Raw genomic sequence first — 25,580 nt, forward strand, 5'->3', positions numbered from 1 at the left:
GGTAAGGAGGTTGGTTCAACGGGCCTTACCGATCTTGTTCACATATTTAGGTTAGCCAGCAATGGTGCTAGCGAGCTATGCTAAACCCTCATGTACACACTTGCGTGGGGAGGGGAAAAGAAAAGGGAAAGGATAATGTTTGTTGTTTATGTACAAATATATTATTTAATCTGGGTAGTAAAAAAATAATTGAATTTTTTTTAAGTTCACTCCATAATAGAGAACCCCAACACACAAATAAACTGAGCCTTCAATATCAGAGCCTGAAAATGACTCCTAGAGATAATTATAATAAACATAAGAAGAAGACAGACACAGAAAGTTATCCGAAGGTAATACCACCCACTTCCCGGTGGGCCCCGCCGAGAGTCACTCGCCCACCAACTCTCCACTCCACCACCATGACCCCACCCACAGAAAAACAAGCAAAAATGAAGAATGAGCTCACCGCACCGCACCGGTGGGCGGCCGGTGCGCGAGCGCGGTGGGGTGGAGTGGAGTACGGTTGCTATGCTGCCTGCCTGCCCGCCCACCGTGGCGCCGCGCCGCGAAACCGACTGCGAGAGAGAGCGAGGGCGGATCAGCGGAGGGAGCTGCTGCATCGTCAAACCGCAGGCGCCGCAGCCGCATCTGGCAAATAGCAACCCCTGTATCGGTAGTTTTGGGTCGCCGTCCCTCTCTCTCCACCTCGCTTATCCCCTCCCCTCTCCTCTTTTACATAGACAGACAGCGACCAACAGCGGCACAAGAAAGCTCACTGCGCTGCACCACCAGCCAACCCAAGATCAACAGGAACCAGAGAGAGAGAGATGAACGCCGACTTCGGCGCGCCCAAGGACCTCGCGGGGGGCCTCCAGCAGCGGAGGTCTCTCTACCAGCCCACCCTCCCTCCCTGCCTCCAGGTAACTCCTTTCATGCCCCTTCTCTTCTGTGTCCCTGTTTCTTGGTTTCTTGGGTTGGATTTAGTGCTGGTTACTCCATATGTGCTCGATTGCAAGCGGTTTTGGTGACAGACATGGGGGGAATGATCAGGGGGCTGCAATTTCAGCGACCGCGGTTCTTTGCCTTCGAATTTTCTGACCAAGAGTGTTTGAACACTTGTTCTTTTGGTGAAGATTTGTTTGGATTTGAGTCTTTTTCACCTTCTTCCGAATTCCGTTGATGAAGATTCGTGGAGTTTCTGCCTGTAATTTGAAGATAAATGCACCAACAGATTTGATTATTTTTCACTGAAAAAAATTTCTGCTTCTTTCTTTTCAGGGCGCAACGGTGAAGGTGGAGTATGGCGACGCCACCACCACCATCGACCCAACCTGCGCCAACGTCGTCGCGCAGGCCTTCCCCCGCACCTACGGCCAGCCGCTTGTCAGCTTCGTCGCGCCGCCGCCCGACGCCGTCGACAAGGACCGCGCCCCGATCAGGTCCCAAACTCAAAACCCCCCCTTTGATCGATCCACCAGCCTCACTGATCTCTAACCATGGTCTCTCACTCACGCTCACACTCTCTCACTTGGGGGTTTGGTTCAGGGTAGGGGTGGTGTTCTCCGGCAGGCAGTCGCCGGGAGGCCACAACGTGATCTGGGGACTCCACGACGCTCTCAAGGCTTACAATCCTCATAGTGTTCTCTATGGATTCGTCGGTAATTGCACTCCTGATCTATAGATTTTTTTTTTGGTGCACTAGCATGATGATATCACTGTGGTCTGTTGGATTTTGGATCTTCTCTATCAGCAGAGGAATATTCCAGTTCAGCCATAAGTTTGATTCTCTCTAAAAGTGGGGTTATTTCATATGGTTGCTGTTGATTAGCAGTAATAAGTTGTGGTTGTGGGTTAGGTGGCACTGAGGGACTGTTTGCGAACAAGACAATCGAGATCACGGATGATGTTCTTGCTTCATACAAGAACCAAGGTTGGTACACTTGTTTATTTATCTATTTATTTTCCTTGAAAGGTTACTTGCTTCTGTTGTTGTTAAGCATGATTCATATAAATGTTTGCTATTTTTTAAGGTGGTTTTGATTTGCTCGGTAGAAGTATCGATCAGATCCGCAGCACTAAGCAAGTCAATGCTGCAATGACTACATGCAACAACCTCAACTTGGATGGCCTGGTCATCATCGGAGGTACTAATAGGAGTAGTAGTCGTGATTGTTCATTTCTGATATAAGTAAATCGTATTTTAGCATGCTGATCATCAATGTTAAAATGTGCAAACCTTTTTGAATAATGTCATACATAGTATACCATGTCGTCAACCCTATTTGTTGAATAACACTAGTCTATGATGTGGTAATTCTGACTTACAAATTAAGCATGCATTTAATTATGTTAACTTTGTGCTCACACTTTATCTCTATCTCCAGGAGTGACATCCAATTCAGATGCTGCACAGCTTGCAGAGGCCCTTGTCCAGAATAACTGTAAGACCAAGGTATGCCCATATTAGTTTAAGATGTAATTTCAAACCCTCATTTTTTTTTAAGAAAACCAAATTATCTCAGTAGCTTATGTATATCGAATAGGTTGTCGGTGTGCCTGTTTCACTGAATGGTGATCTTAAGAACCAATTTGTTGAAACAACCGTGGGATTTGATACAGTGTGCAAGGTAAGCATCGCTGGCTACTACCAATTTTCATTGAATAAATGGACTCTAAAGATACCCGTAAATGCTTCGGAGGTGGTATACCACGGTCTATCACTCATATATGTATGTAAATTCCACTTTTCCAGGTTAACTCTCAGCTTGTGAGCAATGTTTGCCTTGATGCAATCTCAGCTGGAAAGGTAATTGAAATACCGTCGAATTATATCAATGAGATCCCAATACCTTTTACTAAGACAACTTGGCTGATGTGTTGTTTCCTATTAGTACTACTATTTTGTCCGTCTGATGGGTAGAAAAGCATCTCACGTGGCCTTTGAATGTGCACTTCAATCACACCCAAACATGGTATGATTTGATCAAAATTATGGATAAAATTCTGCTGTGAGAAGAACAATACCGACATCTTTCTAACTTCTCAATGTAGCTTATCTTAGCGGAGGAGGTAGCACTATCAAAACTCACACTGATGGAAGTTATTAACAAGATATGTGATGGAGTACAAGCAAGGGCAGAATTAGGTCCGCTCAGTTCTTTGGTGGTTTGAATTTCAGCAAATTGTTGAATAACAGTGCACAGTTCTTTTGGGGGTTTGAACTTTGAAGTCTAGTTTGTTAATATTTGATATTTAGGATATTTTGATAGACTGGTATGCTTTCTGGCAATTAATGCTCAGGGAAATTCCATGGTGTGCTCCTTATTCCAGAAGGACTAATAGAAAGCATTCCAGAAATGTATGCTCTGCTTCAGGTATGATTTGTTCCATCCACCTGACAAGATGAATGTCATAATTCTTTTTACACTTGGCTGATTTATGTTCAACTATTCCAGGAAATCAATATCCTCCACAACAACAATGTTCCTGTGGCAGAGATGCCATCACAACTGTCTCCTTGGGCAGCTGCGCTGTTCCAGTTCTTGCCACCCTTCATCAGAAGAGAGGTCTTGCATTTGTAGAATGTTGCGTTGATTGATACTTGTGACATTAACCTAAACTAAAACGTAGACTTCCTCTTTTTCATTCAGCTGCTGCTCCATCAAGAATCAGACAACTCTGCCCAGCTGTCCCAGGTGTGATTCTTGGTGCTCCATAAGCTACACATAGAAACTTATTTTTATGCAACAGTTGGCATCATAATGTCCTTGTCTTTCCAGATTGATACTGAGCAATTGTTGGCCCACTTAGTAGAAGCAGAAATGATAAAGAGAACAGTAAGTTCCCCACTGTTACTTTGTATTTGTCATTTATATTCTGGATTTGTTGCGCCTGATTCTATTTTGTGTTTTTTTTCAGAAAGAAGGAAGATACAAGGGAAGGAAGTTCAGCTCTGTATGCCATTTCTTTGGATATCAGGCTCGAGGATCCGTCCCATCAAACTTTGACTGTGACTATGCTTATGTAAGAATTGAACCTGTGTGTTTCAAATAGTTAGAGTGAACTAGTGACTAATACTCGAATATTGTTGCTGTAGGCTCTTGGCCGTATCTCCTTGCATATGATAGCAGCTGGCTTGACTGGGTACATGGCAACTGTGGCTAATCTGAAGGACCCTGTAGACAAGTGGCGGTGTGCTGCTGCTCCTCTAACTGTAAGATCTTGACTATTTGACCATTTCTTCTCCTATTAGATAAATCACGGTGTTTACCATTTCAAATGGGTCAATCTTTCACTTTTCCTGGATATACATCCTACCACTATCTTTGTTTGCCTGCTCCCCTGGCACTGGCAGTAACTGTGTTGGCAATAAGATTTTTTTTTTTAAGTTCTATTAAACGATATTATCTCATTGAAACTCTAGTGAAGATTACAATTTCAGATGCATGAATGCTATTATGTGTTAAGTACTTGTTACTGACAGAGTAACATGATATTGTCATTACTAGGCAATGATGAGTGTGAAGAGGCATTTGCGTGGTCCTGGGGCAATCCCGATAGGAAAGCCTGCCATTCATCCTTCTCCAATTGACCTGAAAGGGAAGGCTTATGAGTAAGTCGCGTGGTTAAGAGTTAAAAACTGCATTCCTTTCTTTTAGTGCTTTGATGCAACATGGAGTCTTAAGTTATTACACCCAACGTACTTGAAAAAACATTATGCTTGTGCATGTTTATTTTGTTCGAATTTGATTTGATGACAAACACATTATATTGATTATTTATGATACCAGTAATCAACGAAAAAAAAAGGCATGAGAATATTTTTTAGCTTTCACATGATCTCAACATGGTGAGGCTCGAGAAATCAGTGCTGAACAAAATTAATGAATAAATTTAACAAACAAGCAAATCACATTGTTTTGCACTCAATACCTCAAATTAGCAAAAACTATTCACATTTACCCCCTAGTAAAACTTGTAGATCTACCCAATCTGATCAAGAGCTTCCTATTCCAAATTTACTCCCTAGTCATAATTGAGACCTATCTGATCAATAACTTGAATTGCTTCATGTTCTTCTCAGGTTGCTGCGAGAGAAAGCATCAAGTTTTCTCCTTGATGATTTCTACAGGACTCCAGGAGGCATTCAATATGAAGGCCCGGGTTGCAATGCAAAACCCATCACATTGACCATTGAGAACCAAGACTACATGGGCGACATTGAGATACTGAAAGACTGTCTCAGCAAGGTTCACTCTGAAACCCTGTGCATTTTCATGTCCCTCAGTAGTTTCAGATGCAACTTGTGCTAGAACTAGCCCTTCTAACAATAACATGCCTACTGTTGCACACCCAGGTGAGGACGATGGTGAAGCCTGGATGCTCGCGGGAGGTTCTGAAGGCGGCGATAAGCTCGATGCTGTCGGTGACCGACGTGCTGACGGTGATGTCGCACCCGCTCAACGCCGAGCTGCCGCTCTACCATTTCAACTGAGCGTTGTAGAGAATAAGGTCCAGTTTTGTAACACACCGGGAGAGACTGGCGTATTGGGCTACTGGTATTTGGTAGCTTCATCCACTTTCATTTTCATTTCTGTTCGTTGCTGGGAGTGAGAACCACTGGAGTTTTCATGTCAATAAACATCGAAAACGGTAGTTGATCCTGAAGTGCAGCTATTTTCAGGATCTGAAATGCATGTTCTGTAATATGGTGTTTTGCAGCCTTGGAGCTCAGATCCATCTGATCGAATCATGTGGTGTTATGCCAATCGAAATGGAACTTTGTATATAACTCCCTTTGGTAAAAAAATATATGACGTTTTGCACACGGTCTAATCAAAGTTTGTAAACTTTGACAATCAATGGATTTCAAAATACTTAATTAATGATAAATCCCATGAAATTGTGTGCAGTTGAAAACTTATTCGAATAAAATGTTATAGCCAAGTCACACGTCGAAAACCTTCAAAATGAGTGTCAATTTCTTTTACCTAAGGGGATACTTCAAATTTCATTCTCACAATTACCACACAGTTCATTCTGGGCCTGATATATCTGTGCTCCCATCCATTTTCATGGAACCATCAAATTTTAGTAGGCCGTATTAGTACAACGGTCTGAAAAATGCGCATGTACATAAGGTTGGGGCAGCAAGCTTGTGCGGGCAGGCAGATGTGGTATGAACATGAACAACATTTGAGATGAGCTGGGTTTTAAGGGCTTTTTTTTTTCCTTAGAGATGTTCAGCCCCATCGGATGGCCTAATAAGCTAAAGAAAAAGACAAATTTTAAATTTTCAAGCTTAATTTTAATATTGATTTTGACATATTTTCAATGTCGTTTTTTTTCAACATTGGCTTTTAAGTCACAAAGAACATATTTATAAAACTTTTACCCACAAATTCATTTTTTTGGCTTATTAGGAAATAAGTCAAACGATGGGGACCATTCAGAATTAATGGCATTAAGACCCTTTTTTCCTTGCTTATAAGGGACCGATTCATTCCCTTATAAATTTTTTCCCCATATATTACAAGCACGGAGCTAATTTGATAAGGGAAGGAATCGGTCTCCCATATGGACAGTATTTCTCAAATTAAATAACAATATTTTCATATTTCTTTAAGTTGAAATAACTTCTTGTATTTTAGAGAGGAGAGAGATCGGTGGAAGTTATTTTATTAGGGGTGAGCCTCCTTGATACTACTTGATGGGTTCCAAATATTTAAACAATTTTTCATGGGTTGATATAATAAGAACAAGTATAATAGTGAGCTATAAATTTACTATAAACTTATGTGGAGAAGAGAGGTAACAAAAAATTAAGGGTGTTGGCTCTCATATAAGAGCTAGCTTAACACAAACTTCAAGACAAATACATTTATGTATAAGTGAGAGATAGAGAGAGGAGAAGAAAATTGTAGCCAACCTTATAGCTAATCTATTATATACGTTGGTTTTAAGATGGGCTAATAGTAAGAAGTAAGCTATATTATTATTCTTGCTCTAAAAGTGGAGGTGGAGACGGAGTACCTCGGCTTCAACTATACGCTAATGTTAACTTCGATATCTTCCATTAATATGCATGAAAAGATGACCGCCTTACATATTAAGAGAAAAAAAGATGTAAGGATATGTTGCTGTCGGTAAAACTTAAACTTTTATGGAAAAGCCACAAGAAATTAAAGAAAATATTTTATCTGTTTTCAATATGCATGTTGGTGTTTGAAGCATATATTGTAAGATGAGTAAATATTTTTCTTAGCGGGCCTCGCTTTAAGGTTCAAGAAGAGATTTCTCTATAGTATTTCCTATTAAATGAAAAGAAAAATGGCTCGCTCCCAACTTATGATCTCCATTTGCCTTAAACATTAGGAAGGATAGCCTGCCTGCTATGGCGAAGAACAACAGCAATGGGTATTAGCCCTTACCCTCCACCACCCATTCATAGATCAATGGATAAGATTCATTGCTACAGCTCGTGAACAATGAAAAGAAGCATGGTTTGTATGGTACTTGGGGCATCGTTCAGTAAACTCATACTCTCTCCGTTTCTAAATATCTGACGCCGTTGATTTTTTTAAATATGTTTGACTATTCGTCCTATTCAAAAAATTAAAGTAATTATTAATTCTTTCCCTATCATTTGATTCATTGTTAAATATACTTATATATATACATATAGTATTACATATTTCACAAAAGTTTTTGAATAAGACGAACGGTCAAATATGTGCTAAAAAGTCAACGGTGTCAAATATTTAGATACAGAGGGAGTATATTATTATAGCTACAATGTCTATTTGCCCTACTATAGAGAGGACTTGGATCCCACGGAATGTTCTAGGTTGGAAATGTCAAAGGAGATTGATGTAAATTTGTGGGCTGGTTGGTTTTTGCCTAACTTAGCCTTACCAATTTCTGTCAACGCTAAATTTTGAGAAGTTTTAACATGGTTAACCTTGACAAGGTAAAATTATGTTTGGATTGAAACCAAAATAGCCTAAGTTAACTATTGAAATGATATATTTTTCTAGGCTTAGCAAAATTTGGTTTTAAACCAAATAAACATAAACACTATTGAAATTGTCAAATATTAGTAAATTTGGCTTCAATTCTCCCTTCACAAAATTTCCAGAGCGAGGGCACTGGATGAGGGCAGATTCTGCCTGTAAATCTCGACTGCCCAGTTAAGATCAAACGGTCACGACTCATCTCGTGTTTTTTACATGCTGCGATGAGTGACTGATCATAACACGGAAACATTACTAACATCTCTACCGGTTTGTAACTTCACGAATTAGAAACACATGGGATTGCTGGATTCATTTTCAAGCAGAGGCAAAGCAAAACATGGAAAATTCAAGCACGGTATCATTCACTCCCAAAACATCTGAAAAACAGTTGCTTCTACCATTACATTTATCCTAACACAATAGAGGAAGAACAGAAGAAAAAAAAAGGGAATAAAGTGCCTTGAACTGCTTTTATTCTTCTTATAATGCCCGCCTGGTGCTCGTCGCCGATGCCCCATCACATATTACGCAGCTACCTGCAGGGCAAGGCAAGGCAGGTCAATAAAGATTACCAAAAATGTAAATATTTAGAGCGTTTTATAATGTGGTAGATGCATAGTATCCAAACATGTAAGTTTGCAGGTTCTAACTTGATTGTTGCATTTGCATTCTTACTTTTTTCTTACCAACTCCTAGAAATGTTGCATAATTTTTTTATTAAAAATGAACAGAGGTTTATGAACTGCAGGCCTGCAGCCACAGTGGTGTTCGTAGAGGGATGGATAACTTACTTCATATAACTGTTCCGCTAGGGAGCAAAGCATCCTTGATCACGGTAACAATGCCACTTTTGATAAAGTATCCATCAGTCTCTCTTGCAGCTTCTTGGACATTGTCAACATTGATTATCTGCATCCATGAGTCAATTGTTGTTACATACAGTTACGCAGAAAGCAGTTTTACGTTTAGAAGAACATAGAGATGCAAGATTTTGCAATGCAATTATTTTTCCTACAAAGCATATTTATAATTACAAGGTGCGGGCTTTAGATGATAAAATTGTTCAAGTCTTGAGAAGTTCATGCACAAGCAGAAGCAGGTCCAGCTGTAAGAAAACAACAGGATCTGGAAAACAGTATCCGTAATGAAACATAAATGGTTATGCGCAGGGTTTTTAGCAGCACCGCGAAGCACACATAGATGTCCTGTTCTATGCTTTCAGTGTTTAGTTTTTTGTTTGCAATAAAGTGATATATCAATACCTGAATTCTCTTTTATGCTAGGAATTATAGTTAGATTAATTCATTCCAAGAACAATGGGGAAAATATTTATCCACTCAAAGATATCGTTATAGCAAAATTATATTATATAAGCCATCTTGCATGCAAAATGATAAAAGATCATTGCAAGTCCATTTATTAGTAAGAACTAACTAACTTCTAGTAAAATCGAACCAGAAACTTAAAGGAGAAGAGATGAGAAAGACCGAATAGTAAAATTCATTAAAAAAAGTAAGAACATATAAACATATTAAATGCTTAACGATAAGAAAATCAATTTGGAATACCTTCACATTATCTCCAATACGAGCATTCTTGTCGATGATTGCCCTTCTAATGTGGCAATTCTTCCCAATACCAATGGGAATGCCACCTTTTTCACCAAGGAGTTTCTTGTCTGCTTCAGTCTGGTGAACCAGAAAAAGGAAAAAGAAAGGGATAAATTCTCTTATTTTCTCTGACAGAGGCATATTATACATGCACTTATTTTACCTCGTAGTAGTCAGCTCCCATGAGTAATGAGTCCTCTATTATTGCGCCTTCAGAAATGCAGGACCGGAGTCCAACTACTGAATGGTGTATCTTACAGTTCTACAAGGACGAAAAGTGAAAGTTGCAGCATGATAAATTACTTTGAAGGAAATGTAAAAAAAGATAGACCATAGAAACTACAGGAGGTTTTGAATTATAACATACAAACACAACATACTTACTTTAATAACACAACCTTCACCAATGACACTGTCTGTCACATCAGCATCAAGAACCTTCGAAGGAGGCAAGTGTCGAGGTTGTGTATAAATTGGAGCAGACCGGTCATAGAAACTGCAGATATTTTGATGGTATATTTTATATCATAAGGAGACAATTATAAATTCACATGCTTCAAATTCCATAATCTTCAGCCACAGCAAGGTGTAAAAATTGAAAGCATACCTGAAATCTGGTACAGGCTTTTTCGTTATTCCCAGATTTGCATTATAGAATGCCTCAATGGTACCAATGTCTTCCCAGTAACCATCATACAAGTAAGCTTGTACCTGCAGACAACAAAAATAGATTCTTAAGCAGCAAATATAGCACATGACCTACAAGTAATAAAAAAGTAATTTATTACATATGCCATGACAATATTTCAGTGAGAGAAGGTCAAATGCTAACAATCATAAAAGCAGCAGTAATAAACTGAAGAAAACAAAAGGCTACTAAACAGCGAGCTTTCCATACCCTCATTCCGATGTTTGTTGCACCTGGAATGACTTCACTTCCAAAGTCATTAGCTCCAGGAAATTGTTCACGGAGGAGCTGAAGCATTACATTTTTACTAATCACATAGATACCCATGCTAGCAATATAAGGCATTTCTTTTGCCCTCACGTCGTCAAGGCCAAGTATGGTAGTGTCAACCTACAAGACGAAAATAGGCAACAAAATGAGTTTTGATATGGAAGTATGTGGTGTAATAACTGATATCTCACAACTGTATATCACAAGTTAGCAAGAAAGGCACGTCATTTGCATACCATCATTGCTTTCAATTGTTCTCCTTTTGGTTTCTCTGCAAATTCAACTATTCTCCCTTCCTCGTCAATTTTCATGAGGCCGAATGCAGTTGCACGTTTCTCATCCATTGGCAGGGCAGCAACAGTAATATCAGAATCTGTTTCTCTGTGTGCCTGAATGAACTTTTCATAGTCCATGCGGTAAAGGTGATCTCCAGCCAGAATTAGAAACTCCATAACATTATGCTCCTCAAATAGCCATAAGTACTGTCTTACAGCATCTGCAGTACCCTGAGGTCAGAATATAAAACAAAATCAGTACTTGTATAAGATAGATTGGGATCCTACAAACACAGCCATCTTCAGTAACTAACTGAAACGACAAGTGTTGCCTGTGCATTACAAATTAGAATGTAATAATATGCCTGGATTGGTACGTACTAGCAGAAATTATGTGCATGTATGCTCTAGCGTTCAAAATCTAAAGAAGAAATTCTGATGCATACTAAATTACAACTCATGAATCATGATTTGTTTTTTCCTTTACTGAGAAACAATTATACTGGCAATTCTGAGTATGCATACCACACTAATCATTTTCCTATACTAATTGACAAATAGTAACTAAACTTGTTCATGACTGGACTTGGAAGACAAATGCAAAAGCACTCATTGGAACAAATTTATTCACAGTTTTCAAATGCCTAGTTGAGTTTAGAATCGTCTTTAAGATGCTAGCAGGAGTCAAGAAAATTCCCAATGAAATAATTTGCAATGTTAAAAAATGTAAACTGTTAGAATCGAAGACATCAGACTTAATGATAAGGATGAATTTTATTATTATAGAGAATGCTTTGGAGTGGAAAAGAAATATGCAATGCCCAAAGGTAGATGTACATTTGACATCAAACAAAACACTTTGATATTGAGTATGATACCTGAAACCAGTTAGGATTATCTGGGCTCTGCTGTGCAGCGAGGACTTCAACGAACCCTTCATTCTTGTACCCGCCAATGTTGTTCCCATAGGCTCTTGACAGGTGACGGTTCAGAGAGGCAGAGTTGAATTGTGTCAGCACATAGATCTTGGATATGTTGCTGTTCAAACAGTTGCTGACAGGGATATCAATAAGCCTGTAGTTGGCACCCAGAGGCACGGCAGGCTTGGCACGCTTCTTGGTGAGGGGATACAATCTAGTCCCTGCACCACCTCCAAGAATGATTCCAAGCACACTCTGCACCAACAAAAGAAGAGCATCAGTAGAGATAATTATCCAACAAAAACGATGAGTGGGGCAAAATCTTGTCTTAAAAAAGATTATTGTGCAATTTGAATTTAGAGATCCTTAGAAAGCAATGGTCATGGTGTATGTACTACTGAAAATTCTATGTCAAACCTCAATGATTAAAAACATTTGGGAAGAGAATTGTTTTGAATGATATATAATGGTCCAGCTACCACCTGATCTGATTGCGCAACAGTTTAAGAGCCCAAAAACCATAGAGCATGACAAGTTGTTACCAATTTCTTATGTTCTCCCACCCACAAAATCTTACTCCTCAACCACTAACAATCCTACGATTGCCACATTTATTGGAAATAAACAATTAAGGAACCACGAAAACGTCCAAAATGGAAGGACAAGACGCCAACCGCATTTGCGCATCTAAACTATTAAAAAGAAAAAGAAGATAAAAAATCCATCTCCGCGCGAGTCAGATTCCCCACCAAAACAACGCAACCACACGACGGATCAGAGAAGCAGCGAGGTGTGCAGAGAAGCGGCCGCCATTAAATTATCCCATCGCCCTCGGTGGCGTGGTCGCGATGGCGCGCGTACCGTGCTGGCGTCCGGGTCGAGGCAGGTCTGCGAGCTCTTGGAGTCGGACACCGCGCGCGGGGAGAAGACGAGCGGCCGCCTCCGCCTCCCCGCCGAAGAGGAGGAGGAGGAGGAGGAGGCCACCCCTCGCGGCCGCCGCGGCCGGCCTTCCGCGACGAGGAGGCGGAGCGAGTCGCACGATGTGGATGCGGCGGCGTGGGCGGCGTGGTAGGGGGAGGCCACGCCCATGGCTGCCGCCATCGCCATTGCGGTGAGGCGCGGGCGCGGGCGCGGGTCACGGGGTCCCTGCGGGGGTGGCCGCGTGCGGGGTGGAGAAGACGAGAAGAGATCAAGGAAGTGAGGCCAGTGGTGAGTGGACAGATTGTCTAGTGGGGTAGCCCTGCCTCGTGTCGTGTGGCTGTGTGTAAATCTCACCCCCCCCCCCCCCCTTTTTTTCTTCTTTTAGATCTTAAATTTCAGAAAACTATAACTACAGTGATAGAACTATCAGTTTGCTGTAATATTAATGATCTATTTCAGTTTTTTGCACCAATAGCATGAAAAATTATCACAAAACTACAACTTTGATGTGATATACTGCTACAGGACATGTAGGTGACAACTGTAGCAACATATCACGTAAAAGTTATAGCAAACTGATAGTTTTTTCACTGTAGTTGTAGTTTTCTAAAATTTACTCTTTATTTAAATAATTTCAAATACTTGAAAATAAATAAGTTTTCAAATATTTTTTTCTTTCAAAAAATTATTTAATCTATAATTTTCCTATTAGATGTGAAAAACTATAATCTAATTATTAGTAAATCTTGCCATTTTTTCCACTTCTCTTTAGTTTTTCAGAGGTGTGCATTTATATAGATGAGTATGCGCACGCTGTAAGTATCTATGTTTGTACTACGTTTCTAAAAGAATAGAATGATATAAACTATTTAAAAATAAAAACTCAACATTTTTATTTCAGAAATAATCATTTAATCAGTTTTTTTAAGAGGGAGATTCTTCTGTTTTTTGAAGGGGTTTTTGTCTGCATTGAGCAGGTGTCAGTACATTTTGGAATGACCATGATGTCCTTATAGGGAATGCAATGGCCTTCCATGTGTGTTTGTGGTAGGGTGACACAATCAAATGTTCTGTTACTCATCAACGGGCACCTTGAATTATTGATGGCACATGGGCCATTTTTGTTGGCATGATGATGTTTGCTTTTGCAGGACTCATATTCTACTATGGACACACATACACCAAACTGTAGTGAAAGAGATCACCATAGCATTAGACAAACATCTTTCAGGGAACTTGCTGCTAGTTGCAAGTGTGTTGTACCATATTTGTTTTAGATAGATATGTTATTATAGTATATTCTAGATAGAAGAAACTTTTATTCTGACTAAAATAAAAGAATGTACATTTCTATCCAAATCCAATTTGCATCGATAAAAATAAATCCGAACTATAGTAGTAGATGAATAATTTGCTGCATATGTCCAGGTGCTACAAATTCTAATTACTTTTATATACTCCACACAATAAAAAAAAGAAGATTGAAACATCATGCATGGAGAATTCATCAAATAGAAAATATGTTCTACATGAATAAGGAATTCCATAAAAAAAATCAAGTAATGGTATTTATGAATATGTTTTGTGGGGAAGATCGGTTACCTCATCGACACTGCGGTCAAGATTTTTGTTCTTGGACGAGTTCTTAGCGTCATCAATAGTTGCTTTCTCGCGCTTCGATTGTTGTTGCTCGCTGGCAACATTGGAGCGGGAAGGGAAGATCTTAGATGCCAATACATTCATGGTTGCAACAAATTAAAGAATTACAAAGAAAACCGTACTCTCTAGGAAAAAAAAAGAAGCAGAAGAAAACCCAGATGAATGGGCAACAAAAGATTGTAGAAATGCACTGTATTGTGATCAAGGGCTGTGCAGTATCCTCTAATTTATAGGTGAAACTGGTCGGTGCTATGAGAAACTGATTCCTTAGCGTGACAAAATTAGTTTGCTAACCAGAGTTGTACGAAGCTGTAAAGCTTGTTTTCTTATACAGGTTGTTGTGGGCAAACGTTACACCATGGTTTGCAAAGCGTGCCGTTTTTGTTGTAATTTTAGTTTTTTCAAAAAGAGATTCTTTTGTAGCGCCACGGAATTGATTTGCTCCAAACAGTCTAGCTACAATATCATACAAATTACATTTACAAATTTGTTCTTATGCCAAATCTCTGCTGTTCCAAGCTGCTATACCGTGGGTACAAATCATGGAGTAGTTTGTGTGGGGCTCCTCAAGACAAATAAGATCATGCCATATAGCAAGCTGCTGTTCTGGAACATGCGCGCACAAATGCACACATGACACATACTTGCACATATAAAATATGTGGTTTTTTTAGAACAATAATATGTGGTTATTCTCAAGCAATGCACCATGCATGATCAAAATATATATGTGGACCGCTCCTATCACGCCACATGCCATAGAAAAACTTGGATTTAAATACATTTATAATAGAAGTGGTTAAATATAGAAGGGTAAAATTATATATGTAAGGAAACTATTATTGCAATTATAATAATGCATGAAGTAGTATATTATTGTGGTAATTATTTATAGTCAAGAACTATTTTATATTTTAATAACAGCATGCCTAAAAAATAATTCTAGAATTCTAGAATACCATCATAAGTACATCCGTATCATGAGTGTATCTAAAGCTAGCGGTTTTGCCCTTTTTGTTTATTTACACGTGTACGGAAGGAAAGCAAACTAGCCTAGGACGCACACTAGTGTGTGTTTGGTTGGCGCCTTTCTCATGGGGCATGTCACCTACCATCTGTCGTATGGGACCGATGGCTTGGAGCCTTCGCCATACACCTTGCAGAGGGGGCAAGTGTAGCATGCACCATCAATACATATAATAGATAGCAGTTTTGCCTTTTTGTTGCTCACGCGTGTACGGGAGGAGAAACGATATGTAGTGGGTTCCGTGCACTCATGAATCGGCCTAGGTTGCACAATCAGTATGTGGTGGTTGGCGACTGTCGTAGGGGGCATGCCACCTAGGGCCTGCCATGTGTTGGTCCGATGGCTTGATCTCTTAGCCAAAAGAGTGTGCGGCGCGCGTGACTATAACATGCATGTCCTTCAAGCAGCCAACTCAGACAATGTCCACAAAAGAATGAGTAATTGGAAATAAAAAACTAAAATAAAATGTAAAAAATACAAATAACATTAATGCAGTAAAAAACTATAAATAAAATACAAATTAAGTTAGGTAAAGTTGTGCAAAGGTAAAAAAAAATTATAGAAAAAGGAAAGAAAAAAAGGTGGACAACATTAGGATATTTGGCCTTTTGATGATACAACAAATTTCACCGGAGTGGCAAAAACAATTTTTAAGACAAATATGATCTGCAATATGTTACATCGGAAATTGAGGTAAATAAAATGGAAAACGAAAAATAGTACTTAACAGAAAAATTAAACATAGAAAATAGGATAAAAAATAATAATTGAAACTCAAAAACTAGACAAAATTGGTGTTTTTTGAGACCTTCAAAATTCTAAGTGCTGATGTGCGAATAGTTTATTATAGATAGCGACGCGTAATATCGGGAAGTAACATCTTTACTTATTTTATAAATATATAAATGATCTATCCCTTAGCCAACAAGCCTTCCGGCAAGCACACATGACTATCATATATGATCTATTTCTAATAAAATATTTAAAATCCATATAGGTTCCATTGAAATGTACAAACCCGTTAGAATATTATGGGAATCCCTAAGCTATAGGCTATGAGTGATATTCGGTTTGAAGAAATTTCATGAAAATTTAGAGGAATTGGATGTTGCCTACGAAAGTCCTTTAATTCTTTTCGTTCCAAAGGATCGCTATATTTAGGATGCGCCGATCTTGTACTGACAGTCTGACACATAGACGAACCGACCTCAAACTCGCAGGTAGTCCAAAAACCGTGTGTAAGAAGCTGGGGGTAGCCTACCAGTTTTGCTCCTTACCTTGGTTTGGTGGATCCAAGGCAAGCAAACTTACGGCTGCGAAGCAGCATAGCATGTGGGCCCACCCCCCTCGATGCTCGTACAACAGCTGCTAGCTCACGTGGCAAAAGTGGGCCACATCACATGTGGCACGCTGCCACTCGCGAGGCCCCGGATTTTCTCCCTCGTGGGACGGATGGCTCGCGATGCCACATCGCCACCGCCGTCCGTACGTGCGGCAACCCTGCACTGCACAGCACGGGATGGGACGTCGGGAAGGAGAAATTTGGACGGGCGAGAATTGAAGAAGTGGCTAGTGGCAACAAGCAGCGGGTCCGCGGATTCATCTGCATGGAAATCTCATGAGATGCATCTAATATGCTCTCTCTGTCTGTCTCTCAATCTCCGAGCAACGAATATGCTTCTCACCTCCAGAATCCTGCCAAATTTCGTAGGGCGCTATCCCGCGATTCATGGTTCGAGGGTGAAAACGAACGGTCGAGAGAACACTGTAAACTATTTTTAAATCATTTTTTCTCTTAACACACAAAATTAGCGCTAGAAATGAACGGGCTATTGGAAAATTTGGAGATGAAAGCATCCGAGTTCAGTGGCGAAGCTTGGAACTCATGAGGGGGACCGACTTGATAAGTGAAAAATGAAATAGAGTAAAAAAAATATACGTGAATTTGGAGGTTCCTCATAACCAATATATCATATCAACATAAAAAAATATACACATGATAGTTTAAGATAGGCGCATATATAGCTATGTACTGTATATATTTATTCATTTCAATTTAGCATTACGAGTAGATGGATCATAGTTAGTGATAATAGTCGAGCTTAAAAAGGAAAACACATTAGCTTGATTATGGCAAAATGAGCGGCAAACTATCTATAGTTTTTCTCTAAAAAAAACTATCTATCTTTAACAAGTATGAGCTATTCCCTCCATTTCAAAATATAAGACACAACCACCACAAACACAAAAATCAACAAAAAGTTATTATCAACTTTTCGTTTGGATCACTCGAATAAATATAATATATACACCTAACATAATTAGAAATCCCTAAAAATTGGGAATTAAAAAACATTTTTAGGAGAGGGGAGATGTTAATTAATTGTATGCATGCTTGCCTGCCTTGTACTATGAAGCATTTACTATATATATTTTAAAATGGAGGGAATAATACATTTTAAGAAATTTAAACTAAAATGTTAGCCGCGTGTAAACAATACAATATAACTATTAGATATTACTCAGCTGTGTTCCAAAAGAAAAAAATTGACTGTTATGCCTACGTAAAGACATTTGGTGCTTTTGATTAGGGATTGATTAGGTAGTATAGCGTATCATTCTTGCTAAACATATGTATGTACGTACGTGGCTAGATAATATGTGTCATCTAAAACTAACCTCTACTCGCCGATTTTAAGAGGGGGAGGCCAGGCCTCCTCCCGCCTCTTGGCTTCTACCCCGTCCGAGTTGGAACATGATGAATGTGGATAGAATTGATTGAGCGAGAGAGAATTGAACACAAATAGAGCGAATCGATCGATTTCTCATTGATCAACAGTACATTTATACAATGTAAAGCTGTGTCAACCGCAGGGGACGCGATGTTTGGGAACATCGCGACGGTTGTCGAGAGGGATGCCAAAGGGAGAGAGAGGAGAGCGATCTCCTCTTCTCAACCGGTTAGATTAGGAACCGTTGTTCCTATTTCCTTGGGTGGATGAGATCACCCGTAGTTTCTTAACACTCCCCCTCGATCGAATCAACCTGTGATCATTGCTCATTTATTGTTCCAAATATATGTAAAGATAATCTTAGAAAATAATTATAGTTAAATACATCACGTAAAACTCCTCGAAAACCCAGTGGGAAAAATAAGGAGAGACCCGTGATATATTATTGACTATTTTTAGATCTCTATGAGTAAAGCTCATAGTATGATCCAAAATAGTATAATGTCTACAGTTATCATTTAGTAAAAACCCCAGTGGGGAAAAGCCAAATGATAAGACATATAATCTTATGTTATTACCTCGTTAAAAAATTTGGATGAGAAAACCTAAAGGGTAAAACTCATATAAAGGAAAAAGAGTATAATATGACGAAAATAGGTTATTTTCCAGAGGAAGATACTCCCCCTAAATCCTGCAAATTTTTAATTCGTCTCATACCAATTCCTTCGACACATTTAAAGAATGTGGAGTATGGCAGAGATTTTGTGAATAAATCAGAAAGATTATCACATGACTTAGTTTGCAAGATATTTATCTCTCCATGTTGCTGAAGCTCATGAGGATAAAATAATTTGGGAGCAATATGCTTAGTGATGCTGCTCTTAATATAACCAGTTTCCATCTGAACAACACAAGCAGCATTATCTTCATAGATAATGGTAGGTGATTCTAATGAACCAATACCTCAAGATGTTAATATGTGGTTAACCATTCTGCGAAGCCATACACATTCACGTGATGCCTCATATAATGCAATTATTTCAGAATGATTTGTGGAAGTGGCTACCAGAGTCTGCTTAGAAGACTTCCATGAAATAGCAGTTCCACCTTGTAAAAATACGAATCCTGTTTGTGATTTGGCGTTGTAGGGATCAGATAGATAGCCAGCATCAGTATACCCAATTAAAGTCGAATCTTGGTTCTTTTTAAAGAAAAGTCCAAGATCTCTTGTGCCATTAAGATATCGAAAGACATTTTTAACTCCAGTCTAATGGCGTTTGGTAGGAGCAGCGCTGTATCTTGCTAATAGATTTACCGAGAAAGCAATATCCGGCCTCGTACTATTTGCAAGATACATGAGTGCGCCAATAGCACTAAGATATGGAAAATCAGGTCCAAGCACATCCTCACCATCTTCCTTTGGTCTAAATGGATCTTTCTCCACATCTAGAGATCGAACCACCATAGGGGTTTTGGAAGGATATGACTTGTCCATATTAAATTTCTCCAAAATTTTCTGGGTATATGAATTTTGGTGCACAAGGATTCCAGAAGGTAAATGCTCAAGTTGTAGACCTAAGCAAAATTTGGTTTGACCCAAATCCTTCATCTCAAATTCCGTCTTTAAATGATGACGTGCTTCATTAATATCTTATGTATTGCCAATGATGTTGAGATCATCGACATATACCGAGATAATACAAAATCCTGTGGGGGACTTTTTGATAAAGACGCACGGGGAATCATCATTTTTAGTGTATCCTTTTAGCGAAAGGAATTCACTTAATCGGTTGTACCACATCCTACCCTATTGTTTTAAGCCATAAAGTGACTTCTGCAACTTAACACAACACATGTTACAATTTACCTTCCGATTCGAGATGTCAATTCCGCCAGGAACCTTCATGTAAATATCATAATCAAGTGACCCATAAAGGTATGCTGTCACTACGTCCATCAACTGCATAAATAGATGATTTTGTATTGCCAATGATATTAAATATCGGAAAGTTATACCACTCATAACTGGAGAGTAAGTTTCGTTGAAATCAACGCCAGGTTTTTGCGTAAAACCTTGTGCTACAAGCCTTGCTTTATATCTCACCACCTCGTTGTTTTCATTCCGTTTCCGGACGAAAACCCATTTGTATCCCACAGGAAAGATACCACGAGGAGTAGGCATTACAGTCAAGAATACATCTCTTTTGTAAAGTGAGGCTAATTATGCGTCAATTGCGTCCTTCCATTTGTTCCAGTCAGAGCGCTTTTGGCACTCTTTTATAGACCTAGGTTCTGGATCAACTTGGAGGCAATCAACAATTTGTTCAGAAAAATTAATGTCGGCAATTGTAGCTCTTCTATCAAAAGATTCTCCAGTTTCAGAGTAGTTGATGGCAATTTCATCAACCCCTATAGACTCATCGTGATCTCCCGAAACAATGTGTCTATGGTCTTCCGAATTCCTAGTCTCAGCATTGTGCACCACCGAGCTAGGTTGCAGACCATCACGATCTGCTTGATATATAGTATCAATTTGATGTGTACCAACTAAAGGTTGGTTTGCATTTATCGTCTTTCTTTGCTTATTAGCAATTGTTTCTCGCTGAGTGGCCATACTTCTTCCTCTCTTTTTAGTGAGTGGAAGTTGAGTGGTTTTATTTGGTACCTCCACTCTTTCTGGTGCATTCTGAGCGGGAATGAAAGATTTAGTCACACCTTTATAATTGGTAAATGCATCTGGCAGGTTATTTGCAAGTCTTTGCAAATGTATAATTTTCTGAACTTGAAGTTCAGTTTCAGTAGTACGTGGATCTAAGGCTGGAATACCCTGGGCATCCCAATCAATTTCCTGGCATTCTTTCTGGTACTTGAAGTCTCCCCCTAATGCCGGGAAATGTTCCTCATCAAAGATAGAGTCAGTGAACTGGGTAGTAAATAGATCACCTGTTAAGGGTTCTAAATACTTTATGATCGACGGAGATTTGAAACCCACATAGATCCCCACTTCCCTGTATGGGCCCATAGCGGTATGCTGTGGTGGTGAGATCGGTATGTATACAGCACAACCGAACTTACGCAAATGGGAAATACTTGGAGGATTTCCACGTACTAACTGCATTGGGGAAGTTTCATGATATGCAGTTGGTCGTATTTGGACAAGGTCAGCAGCGTGCAGAACTGCATGACCCCAACACGACGAAGGTAATTTGCAATTCATCAATAATGGTCGAGCAATAAGCTTAATTCTTTTGATCAACGATTCAGCCAAACCATTATGTGTGTGGACATATGGAACAGAGTGCTGAACCTGAATTCCCAATGCCATACAATAGTCATCGAAAGCATGAGATGTAAATTCGGCAGCATTGTCCATACAGATTGATTGAATCCTATGTTTAGGGTAATTTGCCTTCAGCGTTATAGTTTGAGACATTAATTTGGCAAAGGCATGGTTTCGTGTCGATAGAAGACACACATGAGACCATCTAGTAGATGCGTCAATCAAAACCATAAAGTACCTGAACGGTCCAGATCTTGGCACAATAGGCCCATAGATATCTCTTTGAATGCGTTCAAGGAATTTAAGTGGTTCGGCTCTGATTTTGAGATAAGATGGTCTTAAAATCAGTTTCCCAGTAGCACATGCAGTGCATACGAAATCAAAGGATTTGGGAAATTTGTCAGTGATCAAATGATGACCAATAGAGTTGCCAATAATTTTTCTCATCATCCCGATACCGGGGTGCCCAAGTCGATCATGCCAAGTGTGGAATGCATTAACATTTTGAAAAATTACTTTGTACGCAACATGTACAATGGGCTTAATGTATGTATAGTACAATCCTGATGTGAGAGATGGAATTTTCTCGCAAATGCGTTTGCCATATCCGTTTTGTTTGGTTAAGAGAATAAATTCTTCTCGATTATGCATATGGGTTTCTATGTGAAACCCATTTTGACGGATATCTCTATAACTTAATAGGGTACGGGTTGAATCAGGATACAATAAAGCATCCTCGATTGTAATTTGTGTACCCATTAGGAGTGTAATAGTTGCTCGTCATGAGCCAACTATCACAGTATCGCGCCGAGCGATAGTCAAAACTTTGCTTTCTCTCTTTTTGAGAGTTTGAAAGTATTTGATCTCCCTAAGTATAGAGTTTGTGGTACCACTGTCCACAAGACATAATTCCTCTCCAATTGGAGCGATATCCTTAGACATCTATAATGAAAGAAGAATTGATTGATTAAGAATTCTTTATCCAATATATATACATACATACAATAATTAAAACATCAAATACATAGTATGACGTTTACATATGTTAAAAGTACATACTCTAATGACTAGCAAGCCATACAACCTTACAATATAAGGGAGTTCGTACTTATCTACTTATTATAACCATATTGTTTGGCAAACTTATAGGATATCAATATACTATTTCAAGTACACTAAGATAAGAGCAGCTTCATCTCCAAGTGGGACGCACCGAGATTATTGCAAATCTTCAAGTGGGTCCATTGAGCAGTATTCGATGAACATATCGTCCATCACAGAGAGTGGAGCGACATCTTCTGGGAGAACATTGAGGTTGCTCTCTGTTTCAATAGGAGCCTGGTGAGAACTTGCAACCTCAGGGCGCTCTTTATTTGTAAGATTGAAGTGGGCTTCAAATCTTGGGTTCTCAGAAGATTTTTTGTCCTTGAGGGATTTTTGGTACAAGAGAACAAGATGTTTCGGGATGCGGCGGTCTTTAGCGACATGAGTGTTAGATCCACACCTGTTGCAATGCTTGTTGCCATTGCTACGAGGTTGTGGTGCCTTACCCTTCCCTTTTCCTTTCTTTCGACCCTTGAATTTGCGCCTGTTGTTGTTGCGTTTGCTTTCCAGTCAGATTCTTAGGATTATTCGAAGAATTTCCCTTAAATCCTTTCTTATTCTCAGCATTATTCTGTACATTGAAGTGCACCTCAGGCAGTGGAGCAGAGCCCGGGGGGCGCTGTTGGGCATTCTTTAAAGAAAGCTCATTGTGTCTTTCTGCCTGAGTCAATGTATGTATAAGCAGAGAATGTTTCTGGAAATTGTTAGCGTGATACTGTTGAGTCAGTATCCTGTCCTCCGGAAGCATAGTTGATAGAGTTTTCTCTATCTTCTCTGCCTCTGTTGGCTCTTATTCGCAAAACTTCAACCTGGAGCAAATGTTATGAACAGCATGGTTGTATTCTACCACAGTTTTAAAGTCCTGTAGGCATAAATGTACCCACTCATAATTAGCCTCAGGCCAAATGAGTTCCTTTTGCTGATCATAACGCTCTTTTAGAGCTTTCCAAAGATTGAGAGGGCTCGTCTCTAACATGTATTCATGTTTGAGATCCTTGTGAATGTAGAGCCTCAGAAGGAAAAGGGATGTATTTAACTTCCTGTTCTCAATTGGCGGGTCCCCATCATTGGGTTCCTCAATTGTATTTAAAATCCCCGAGAGGCAAAATTGATTTTGATATCAGAAGCCCAGATGGGATAGTTAGTCCCATCGAGGGCGAGTTTGTCGAACTCTTTTGTTGCCATGTCCCAACAATCATGGTTAACATTATCAATTTACAGAGGTAAATTAATAAAAACATGATATTAAGGTTGTAATCTCAATGCGAAATGTAAGACTTCATATTTTGTAATGTTTTGAAAAGATGCAGGTAATAGACCTGGCAATTTGAGTTAGAACTCGAAATTAGGTGGCACAATGTGGATAATCTCCAAGTGATTAAACAGTGGAGTAGATCTCTTAATAGTGGACAAGTAATACTTGCTGCCTAAAACATGGTCTCCAGGCAAATATATTCTGGTGAATATACCGCAGCCAATGTTTAGGACTCCACTACCTTGTGCTCAACCAAATTTCAAATAATCTCATTTTTCAAAACATATTCTCGGAAAGTAAACACATGTGGGTAATCATCGTGAGATGTAGACCTCTGTGAGATGGGCGAGATGCTCGCTGCCTAGGTTATGACCAGTGCGGCCAATTTGTATGACTCCATCGGGTAATCATCTCAAAATGTAGACCACTTGATGATGGACGAGATACTCGCTGCCTAAGTTATGGTCACGATGACCAAAGTATAGGACTCCATCAACATGTGATTAATTTCCAAGTCAAATTGTGAAGTGGAACATGCATTAAATCCTCCTTTAATTATGTTGTACATAATTAAGTAATTAAGAGAATTTGCTAATTCAAAGTACAAAATTTATAGTATTTTGTAAATTAATAATGCGAGAAAGTAGAGCGTGTCTTGAAATAATATGCAAAAGACATGTTATTAAGACAACAAATAAATTTAGTGAAACAGGGTATTTAAATAAACACCTATGGTAATTAACACATAACATCAGTGGTCTATAGGACCATTACATAATAATGTGAAGAACTGATAAACTTTTTCCACTAAATTACATAAAACATAGTGACTAAAATGTTAATTGCTGCTGAAAATAAAATTAAAACTAAATTTAAATGGTAAATTGGGTGGTGGGCCGAAATCTAAAGAATTCGGCCCACCACCGTGTGGCACAGGCCTGGCAATAAAGGGGCACGGGGTGGGGACCCTAACCGCCCCCACGATTTCGTCGCTGCCGCCCTGTTCGCCGCCCCCCGCCACCGACGTCGCCGTGTGGAATGCCGCCGACGCCGCCCTGGGGCGCCACCGACGCCGCCGAGGTGCGCCGCCGACGCCGAGTTCGCCGCCACTGCCTCCATTTCCACCGCCGCCACACGCCGCCACCATTCGCCGCCCACCGCCGTCGCCATCCACCATTCGCCGCCCGCCGCCGTCGCCATCCACCACCACTGCCGCCACGGCCGCCCCTCCGTCCGCCGGCGGTTGTCTGGCCGGATTAGGCCGACGGCTCCCGATCCTCGTCGGAGTCGGAAGCCAGCCGAGCCCGGACGCCATTCCTCGGCACCCTGGTAGGGAGTGTACAGCTAGGAGAGCCATGGGGAACGGCGATAAAGGTGTGGCGGAGGCCGGGACAGCGAGCGGCGGCTCCACTGGCGTGACGACGAGACGAGGACGGATTGAAGAAGGGCGGCTCCCCCGTGCGCGCAACCAGGGTACCGGTCCGGCCCGACCCCGGTGGCGCCGGAGTGGGGGAACGGCGTCGGGGTCGGCTTGGTGTCGGTGGAGGTGGTGGAGGAGCGGTTGATGGTGGCGGCAGCGACTCCATCTCCGGGGGAAGATCGCATGGCTCGTCGGGCAGTGTCACCACTGCCGTCCATCCGTGGTAGGCGCAGTACTGCACCCCCTGCACAAGGATCCGGTGAGGTGCTTCAGCAACCGGAGGCGGAGGAGGAGGCGCGACAGGGACGGGCGGGGGAACCACGACCGGAGTTGCAGTCACACGGCGGCAAGGGTAGTGGCGGCAGCCACCAACCCTAGCCCTGCCTCCGCGGGATCCCCGGCGTGTGCTCCTCATCGGTCGG

The 25,580-nt window shown here is 40.4% G+C and overlaps 2 protein-coding genes across 3 annotated transcripts; one reads left to right on the forward strand and one right to left on the reverse strand.

Annotated features, from left to right (window-relative positions):
- The first annotated feature begins 440 nt into the window (after window positions 1-440).
- LOC4345338 (pyrophosphate--fructose 6-phosphate 1-phosphotransferase subunit alpha) lies at window positions 441-5,817 on the forward strand. The gene is made up of 19 exons (NM_001403537.1): window positions 441-902; window positions 1,261-1,421; window positions 1,528-1,640; window positions 1,838-1,912; window positions 2,013-2,126; window positions 2,367-2,434; window positions 2,526-2,609; window positions 2,735-2,788; window positions 2,874-2,954; window positions 3,034-3,127; window positions 3,283-3,356; window positions 3,438-3,548; window positions 3,633-3,677; window positions 3,762-3,818; window positions 3,901-4,005; window positions 4,079-4,195; window positions 4,491-4,594; window positions 5,066-5,231; window positions 5,339-5,817. Exons 1-19 carry the CDS (start codon window positions 810-812, stop codon window positions 5,474-5,476), a joined length of 1,854 nt encoding a protein of 617 aa, NP_001390466.1. The 5' UTR covers window positions 441-809; the 3' UTR covers window positions 5,477-5,817.
- Window positions 5,818-8,148: 2,331 nt separating this feature from the next.
- AGPS2 (glucose-1-phosphate adenylyltransferase small subunit 2, chloroplastic/amyloplastic/cytosolic-like) lies at window positions 8,149-14,527 on the reverse strand. 2 transcript variants are annotated; one of them, NM_001403531.1, is made up of 10 exons: window positions 12,622-12,999; window positions 11,719-12,015; window positions 10,802-11,071; window positions 10,506-10,685; window positions 10,215-10,318; window positions 9,992-10,103; window positions 9,771-9,869; window positions 9,566-9,685; window positions 8,789-8,906; window positions 8,149-8,533 (listed from the first exon to the last, which is right to left on the reverse strand). In NM_001403531.1, the coding sequence occupies exons 1-9, from the start codon at window positions 12,865-12,867 to the stop codon at window positions 8,790-8,792; spliced, it is 1,545 nt and encodes a 514-aa protein (NP_001390460.1). In that variant the 5' UTR covers window positions 12,868-12,999; the 3' UTR covers window positions 8,149-8,533; window position 8,789. The 2 variants fall into 2 exon arrangements, with proteins under 2 accessions (NP_001390460.1, NP_001390461.1); NM_001403532.1 differs by lacking the exon at window positions 12,622-12,999 and adding an exon at window positions 14,284-14,527 and having other exon boundaries at window positions 8,157-8,533.
- Between the last annotated feature and the right edge of the window lie 11,053 nt (window positions 14,528-25,580).

The sequence above is a fragment of the Oryza sativa genome, chromosome 8 (assembly GCF_034140825.1).
Source record: "Oryza sativa Japonica Group chromosome 8, ASM3414082v1".
NCBI classification, from domain to species: domain Eukaryota; kingdom Viridiplantae; phylum Streptophyta; class Magnoliopsida; order Poales; family Poaceae; genus Oryza; species Oryza sativa.